At 40.5% G+C, this 8,715-nt stretch overlaps 1 protein-coding gene across 1 annotated transcript; it reads right to left on the minus strand.

Moving 5' to 3' along the window:
• Positions 1-1,428: 1,428 nt before the first annotated feature.
• Positions 1,429-8,310, minus strand: LOC105421863 (carboxyl-terminal-processing peptidase 1, chloroplastic-like). The gene is made up of 6 exons (XM_088846755.1): positions 8,162-8,310; positions 7,047-7,085; positions 6,899-6,961; positions 6,659-6,788; positions 2,313-2,409; positions 1,429-1,654 (listed from the first exon to the last, which is right to left on the minus strand). The coding sequence occupies exons 1-6, from the start codon at positions 8,255-8,257 to the stop codon at positions 1,636-1,638; spliced, it is 444 nt and encodes a 147-aa protein (XP_088702881.1). The 5' UTR covers positions 8,258-8,310; the 3' UTR covers positions 1,429-1,635.
• Between the last annotated feature and the right edge of the window lie 405 nt (positions 8,311-8,715).

Below are 8,715 nucleotides of genomic sequence, written 5' to 3' on the forward strand. Positions count from 1 at the left end.
CCACGGCCTTTCAAAAGTCGACTGAAGAGATATGTCCCTAAGGCCGTCTTGCGCCCATCCAGGTCAAATCATGACCCCAAGGCCTTCAAGCGTCAGGCTCAACAGCAGTCACCCCAAGGTCATTCCAGAGCCAGTACTCACATGTGTCATGAGGCAGTCCCAAACTCAAATGGGGCAAGCCCAACCCTTGCTGTTGGGAGTGCCGGATCCAGGCATGAAGGGACCAGGATCACTCCTCCTACCGAACTATCTGACTCTGATGAGAAAGTCGAGGTAATGGTGGTGAGCTATGATGGGGAAGACCCTGAAAACCCAATGGCTTCGAGAGTATACTAAACAAACATCTTGGACATTCTCAAAGGGCTTGAAGATGCTCGACCTTTGGTGTCTTCTCATCAAGAGGCAAACTCTCCTCTCGAGCTGCCACACGGAGAGGAAGAAAGACCGCAGCCTCCCCCTCTGACCTAAACCTAGAGGCCTCCAATCCCCTGTTTCCTTTGATGACCAGTCCAATGTAGTTTCCCAAGCTATGCCATCGATGTTTACACAAGAGGACATCCAACGGATGATCAATAAAAGCATCCAAGACTTACAAGCATAAAAAGCACAAGAAAGTGTTTCATACCAAAAGCCTTACCCGCCTTTTATTGATCAAATCCCCTTCCCTATTGGGTACCAAAAAGGGAGATTGCCGGTCTTTGATGGCACGGGCTTGCCTCAGCAGCACGTGACCCATTTCTTATTCGCATGCCAAGAGTCAGCTTCGGCCCACCCCATACTGATGCTTCAAAATTTGTAGAAACTCTAATTGGGCCTGCTTTCAAGTGGTACGCCCGCCTGCCGCCCAACTCAGCCCACTCCTGATGAGAAATGGAGCAGGTGTTCTATAAATGTTTCTACAAAGCAGAGCTGGATGTTCAAGCAATAGAGCTCCCAACAATGGCTCAAAATATAGATGAGTCAGTGGGCTAGTACATTCAGAGGTGGAGAGATCTTGCTTTGCGCCAGAGCAACCCCATGGGCGAGATTGAGGCCGTACAAACATGCATAAAGAACATGAAGAAAGAAATCTCCTTACATGTTGAAGCCTCCAACCCCATCACTTTCTCCGACATGAACACAAATGCAACTAAGATCGAAAGCTTGCTGAGACATCATGACGGAGATTAAGCCCAAACCTCAAGGGGGGTCAGGCTCGTAACAACATGTCTAACCCCCGCACTAAGCAACAAAAGAATCTAATCAGTGCGACTATCACAACCCCACCCCTTGACCCTTGTCGTACCTAAGTGGAGTGTGACAAAGGGCGGGATCATGACCGAAAGTCACGAATGTCACTCTGGTGGGAGTGGTTCAACGCATGTTATAAGTGCGGAATCAAAGCAAACCACGAAAATAAAACTAAAATTCATTCCATGAGACAGAAGATAACCCAAAGCAAAGCCATATCTATATATACATTCATTCATCAAAATGCTTTACAATCAGTTCAAGGCACTACTAGCCCACAAAACAGAGTTACAAAACATCTCAGCGGCACAACCACTAAACACCTACCATGAAAAACTTCTTCAGGATCCGTTTTCCAAAACTCCAAGCTTCACACGTTTGACATGCAAGCCCACTGTCCATCCTTCATATCAAGACTATCACTCTACAATCATGGGAATAAAAATGGAATGAGTTAATACCCAGTAAGCAGATCTACACCCTTGCATTTCAACTCTATAAACAGTGATAGCAGTTAACATTGCTCATTAATTTACAGAGATATCAAGAAAGTTTCCTCTATTATACTCTTACATTATAAGGATAAACATAGTTTAATAATCAGGAACATGCAGTGCATAAATCATAAATCATTTCATTTTAAGCAGATAGTAAGATTACAGTTCACAGTTTCACACAATGAGAGCTAGAGAAGCCTACTCCTGAAATAGAAGTTCCATCGATTAAGTCAAGCTAATCCTGTAGGATGGAACCTCTACTCTCGTTCAGGATAGAGGACAATGAAAAGTGGGTGTCCCACTTCGTAATGCCCTCACACACACACACACATCCCCAGTGCGCTTTGGGGTATTCGATAAGTAGTGGCCTTAAAGACAAGACCCTCTCCTTATGCCCTTCTGGAGAGAGAGCTGGTCAGGTGCCTCGATCTTGCCCTTCAAATCTGGATGATCGGGCAGCAAGCGTCTCAGGTTTCAAGGAGACCCGGGGCGTTTTGAGATCGCTCTCTAGAGAACCTTGTTCAAGAACAAGGGCAGGTATAACCAACTGATGAGACAAGAATTTAAGGTGGGTTCAAGACTTACTCAGGCTGGCTCATGCGCCCTCTTTGATCACGAAGAAAGCCCCCTAGTAATAGAATTGGTTCGGAATCGCCTCCCTTGGCTTGTGTTCTCCTATTTTCTGCAATCACACACATATGGCAAATATTATAATGTAGGTGGGTCAACAGACCTCACCTTGCCTCTTTCGTGAACATACAAAGGCATGCACATTCAAACGAAGAAGAGAAGAATGTGAAAAGAAAGATGGGCGAGAGAAGAATTTGACCAGGTGGAGTAACTAAGTTGATGAGTAATTGGCTTGACGTGGCAGTAAAACGGGCTCAATAACTCAGACCGGCTCAACAAGATTACTACTAGACATCAATATCGATATTGACTAGCTAGACACGATGGTTAGTCTATCGTTGCAATAAAATGAGCATAGTAGTTCTGACACAATAACATTATGGCTACACAACAGGACTACCATGATAGACTAATCTCAACCCCTCTTTAATCAAACGAAAGAATAACAGAAATAATAGATACCATAAAGAAAAACATAAGAAGAGTAAGATAAGAGAAGAAGAGAAAAGAAAGAAGTAGTGGGAGAGAAGGAAAGAAAAAGAAGAGTGTGAGACAAGAGAGAAGGAAGGAGAAAAGAGGGTGAAAGACACAGTCAGCGTTAGGCATTGGCGGCTGTGTTGGAAGAGGAAGAGAAAGAAAGACACAGTCGACGCTAGGCATCGCCCACTGGGTTGGAAAGAGAAGAGAGAGACAGACACAGTCAGCGTTAGGCTTCATCGACTGTGTTTAAGAAGTGAGGAGAGAGAAGAAACAGTCGATGCTGGGCATCACCGGCTGTGTTCAAGAAGTGAGGAGAGAGAAGACACAGTAGGTGCTGGGCATCGCCGGCTGGGTTGCAAAGAGAAGAGAGAAAAAATATACAGTCGGTACTAGGCTTCGTCGGCTGTGTTTAAGAAAAGAGGAGAGGGAAGGCACAGTCGATGTTGAGCATCACCGGCTATGCTAGTCAACGAAGAGAGAGAAGATGCAGTCGGCGCTAGGCTTCACCGACTGTGTTTAGACAGAGAAGAGAGAGAAGATACAGTCGACACAGGTTTCATCGACTGTATTAGACAGAGAAGAGAGAGAAGATGCAGTTGACGTTAAACTTCACTGACTGTGCTACAAGTAGAGAGAGATGATGCAGTCGACATTAGACTTCACCGACTATGTTTAGAAAGAGAAGAGAGAAGATGCAGTCGATGCTAGGCTTCACTGATTGTATTTAAACAGAGAAGAGAGAGAAGATACAGTCAGCACTAAGCTTTTCCAACTGTATTTAGATAGAGAAGAGAGAGAAGATGTAGTCGGCACTAAGTTTCGACGACTGTGTTAGATGAGAGCAGAAAGAGAGATAAAGATGAGAAAAAGAGAGAGATAAAGATTAGAAGGGAGAGAAAGAGAGATAGAGATGAGAAGAAGAGATAGATAAAGATTAGAAGGGAGAGAAAGAGATATAGAGATGAGAAGAAGAGAGAGAAAGAGAGATATAGATGAGAAGAAGAAAGAGAAAGAGAGAGAGATGAGAAGAAAGAGAGATAAAGATGAGAAGAAGAGAGAGAGAGATCGGGATGAGAAGAAGAGAGAGAAGGAGAGATAGAGACAAGGAGAGAGAAATAGAGGAGGAGAGAGAGAGATGAGGAGAGAGAAAGAGAGGAGGAGAGAGGAAGAAGGGAGGAGAGAGAAAATTACCTTACAAAAGGGTACCAACTCTTTTCTTCTCTCTCCTCTCTCTCTCTAAGACACACCCATGAATTCAAGAGGAAATTGAAATTTTATTGATCGTTGTGTGAAATGAACGGAAGGTCCTTTATAATTGGGCTTTATACGCTACATAAAATTGGGCTAAAACATGAGTGTACACCATAAAACTACTTAAAATTGAAGATAATTAAAATTTTATTGAATTAAAATAAATTCTAAAATGATTGTAAAAAGACTGTTTTTCCCTTGGCTAACAACGTGTGGAATTCTAGAACAGTCCCTGCTGCTGCTTGAGAACTTGCGTGATCTTCCATGACTGATCCGGGGTTGTTCTAATGCCCGTTAGATCGAAAGATGATTATTTTCTTGTAGGGCTCGGCATGACGATCAATTTGATACAAATTTCGATCTATGGATCGTGTTCTTACGCCACGATCATGAGACTTGAATTGTGGATGAATTGAATTATGGATGAATCTTGAAAATTTCAGATCGATAGTGTGCTCATTCCTTGATTTTTTTTCTTCATTTTCTTCACTGAATCACACTGGGCATGCCGTCATGATCATATTGCAACAAACGCAGCTCGATTTCGTGTCCGGATGAAGATTTTGTCGTCTTGAGTTTTTGGTTGGAATCTTGAAATCCAGCAAGCGAAATTTACAACAGCTTCGATGCCTTCATTTGTAAAATCCAACCATTCATCGTATGTAGGGTTCAGGCCAGAAATGGCCACGGACCTCACGCACATAATGAAATTGGTTTCATGCCGATCGGGTATGCGAGCATCGTGATTGGGTCGCCGGAGTGGGGTGTGCTGCTGCTGAATTTTTTGCAACTTTTTTCGCAGATCAGCAATTTCCCTCTAGTTTTCCTTTCTGCTCGGGCATCATCATGGGACGTACCACATATCGAATCGCTCGTCTTGACGAGACGGACATGCTCACAAAATTTGAACGCGATCCAACTCCGAACGAGTGAGATATGGGCCCCAAAATTCACTGCTCATAAATGTAAAAATAGTAACCTTTAATGGTGTTTTGGTGTAAGGTGGCCACAAGGGAATAGTATGCGGCTCACCCCTTTTTGGTATTTTTCCCATAAATTTTCTTGAAGGGCCCGATTAAGCCGAAACTTGACCTGTAGCGGTTTTCAACTATGTCGAATCCAATGGTAGTGATCCCACAGTAATTTAACGCATCAAAAAATATAGTTATAGTTTCGAATGCGTCAATGGAATTGAAAACGTAGATTGGTAGTTGAGGCTCAAGTGGTGCTACCACCACGACCTCAACCCCATTCCCACCATCATTTCTAAGAAGATAACAAATATAAGATGCCAAATGAAGTTTAATATCTACACACGCGCACGTGCAGAGAGAGAGATGAGGTATACCTAGAGAGATCGATTTATCATAGAATTGGACACTGATGATGGGAAGTTGGAGTCACGAGCTCAATCATATGATGATCAGCACTAAGCGTGCGTTTTTGAGAATTTTAGTATGCCTGGAAATGTTTACAAGCTTGGATTTTAGACCAGGTTTCCTTCATTTATTTTTCTATTTTCTCGTTATTTCAAATATCTATTTCCTTATCAGTACATGCTACCTCTGTTGGATTAGAAACAGACTCACATAGAAGCATATTCATGGCTTTGAAATTTCCATGCGAGTATATCAATTCCTATTGTGCATAAAATAGTTTTAAATAAACATATTTGGGATGTGACATTCTCTCGATTTACATATATAAGTACACAACAAGATACACTTTAATGTCATGCCCAAAATCTCTAACTGCTGATGGGAAGATAATTCAAGGGCAAGCACAAAAAAGAACCAGATTAGAGATGCCCAGCCACCAAAAACAGATTAAGAAATGCCTAGCTGAACATCCCTCAATGGCACTAGGTTCCAGCTGTATTGTCATGTTTTTTGTAGCACAAATCAAGCTGTTGACAACTAAGGCTACAATAGATAAGCGTTTTCTGCTAATCATCGCCTCTAGAAGATTTTCATAAAACCCTTGATGTAGAATGCAGCTTAATATACAAATATTGAAGACGGAAGATGATGTAACTAGTAACTAATGTTGTGTTTTACAATAAGACAGACATTCTAGAGCTTTGTTCCAACTTGAAATCACCATGTAAACTAAAGGTTAACACTTGAGAAGTGCATTAAGTAAAAGGTGTGGTTTCCACAAGTTTCTAACCTTAAACAATCAGAATAAGGTGCACCTCCAAACTTTGCTATAAAGGTGTAATTTTCGTGTCGAAAATTCTTAGGGTGGCCCGAGAATCTATTTTCACTCTAAATATAAAACTTTAAATTCTACAAATAATTCAAATCAAGCAGATCTATAAACGAATAAAAATCTTAAAAATAGACAGTCCGGATAAGGTATTGCAAGAAGAACCATTTTTGGGACTTCAAATCTTCTTTTTTTTTTATATGCATGCATCTCTATTTTGAAATGATCAATTAGATGGTTTTCCAATATCAGAAGAGCCTTTCTCAATGGATTTTTGAGGTGCAACTTAACTCTACAATTTAAGGCATCAACCTTATATAAACTTTTCCTCAAGTTAATACATATAATTATGAGAATGTCACCTGGTCTATGTGTGAAATCAGGCTCTATGCCATTCCCATTGATATCCATGTGACTTGGTGTGACATACTTCCCAATTGTCACAACCACACCAGATCCATCATCGAGTTCAAATACCAATTGGATCAGTCCCTGTACACAAGTATCCAAATTGGAACCATGATCAAAGATTACAAAGAAAGCAAGAATTGATGTAATAATGATATTGAGAAAACAAAATTATAAATGACTGCAATAATGACCTTGCCAAAAGTTTTCTCCCCTACAAGCACTGCTCTGCAATTATCATGGAGTGCCGTTGCCACCTGAAAAACATTTATGGTTATAAAATACAAAGTTTTGTATAACATTTGAATCAAAACTAGCTTTATAAGGAGGTCGGTTGCTCACTATTTCACTTGCACTTGCAGTTCGGTTGTTAACAAGGACCTGTATTAGAAGTAACAGGAGGTTTTAGCCCTTCACATGCAACAAAAACAAGGCAAAGTAATAATTACTCACAGCAAAAGACCTGAAACTGGGCTCGGTACCATCAAAAATAGCAACTCAACGAGTAATAGCCCAATAGCTGGCTCATGCTCAATAAGGAGCTTTGAAATTGGCAGGTTAAACTGAATTACACTGCTGATTGGCATTGGGTCGGTCTTCGGGGCATACAGATTTTCCTACATAGCTTTTGAATCATCAGGTTAACTATATTTCAGCAAACTATTCTAAAAAACCAACAATTCAGGAGATGTCTAATCAATTTGATTTGGTCATGAGGGTTTCTTAAAAGTAGATTACATGGAATCAATACTCCTATCAATTTTCTTGATCCCTATCTCCTGCCATGAGATGCTATCATGCGAATAGTATGGCAAAACTTGCAGCTTGATGGGGTTGCACATTGCTAGGCTAGTAGTCACATAAATCACTCCAAATTAAGGTTGAGGAGATAAGGCACGATATGGAAGTGGGAAATGAAAGTAATTCTTATTGTACATTGGCCCAATGCAGCTTTGAGAAGAATCATATTGCCCTTAACTTCTATTGCTAATGAAGGCACCAAGTGCACAGCTTATGTATGCATGTGTCTCTTCATGTGCGTATTGTGTACTTATCTTTTGATAGTACGTGACATTATCCAGGAAGTCAAGTGACTCATACTTTTTTATTTTATGCATAAATAATACAAAAATATTTTCCCCACCAAATTCACCTATATACATTATGCAACTCTGCGATGTCAACATACTAGAAGAATCAAGCATAGTTAATACATGCACTTGCAGCAAACTGGACTGATTTTAAATGACCCTTTATATTACTGAATCACTAATACTGTGAGAATCATTATGCAATTCATTCATTCTTGCAGAGTCAAACTTAGGGCGGTGCAAAGAGGGACATCAAAAATAAACAGGCAGGTAGGATATGGAAACTCAGTTAATTCTGATTTTCGTGAATATAAAATAGATGTTTAAACATCAGAATGCATGCTCCAAGTAAACGCAAAACAATACCATTACAGGAGCAGATATTAGAGGTGCAGTTTCAGCCGTGATACTTCTTTGCAACTGTGGATCCCTCCCAAATGTATATATCATCTGGATGTGCATAAATACAACAGCTTCATGGGAAAAAAGATCCTTCAAATCTGAAACAAAGCTCTATTAACAATTACAGATAAATTATATTTCAAGTAGGATTGGGGAAGGTATTACTAAAAATTAACATAATGAAAAGGAAAGAAAAATCAGTGAGTGAAACTTCTAGGTGATCAGTTCAGCAAACAGATGATATCAATTGGTTCCATCTTTTCCAACTCGATATTGGGGTGCTGAAACATCTATCTTTACCTTATTAATGGGGATTGATATGACACGTAGTATACATTTCTACACTTCATGCAGTATCAAATGTCCTTTCTAAATGACGCAAAGTAGAGATAGACCATTCCTCATTGACCATACAACTGGAGAGGAAGGGCTCATCTCCATCGCCAGTCAATGGGACCGGATAGCAAAGACCTAATAATAGACTTACCCTGTTCCCTTATTTACAATTCCTAGTCGTT

Source organism: Amborella trichopoda, chromosome 9, assembly GCF_054954075.1.
Source record: "Amborella trichopoda isolate Santa Cruz 75 chromosome 9, AtrichopodaSantaCruz75HAP2 v2.0, whole genome shotgun sequence".
In the NCBI taxonomy this organism is placed as follows: Eukaryota; Viridiplantae; Streptophyta; class Magnoliopsida; order Amborellales; family Amborellaceae; genus Amborella; species Amborella trichopoda.

Excerpts from the sequence above, each read along its gene's own strand:
- LOC105421863 (XM_088846755.1), bottom strand. The coding sequence starts at position 8,257 with ATGCACATCCAGATGATATATACATTTGGGAGGGATCCACAGTTGCAA. Across the intron at positions 6,789-6,898 it reads GGGAGAAAACTTTTGGCAAG|GGACTGATCCAATTGGTATT; the intron begins GTCATTATTGCA and ends ACTTGTGTACAG. Across the intron at positions 2,410-6,658 it reads TGATTTCACACATAGACCAG|AAAATAGGAGAACACAAGCC; the intron begins GTGACATTCTCA and ends GTGTGATTGCAG.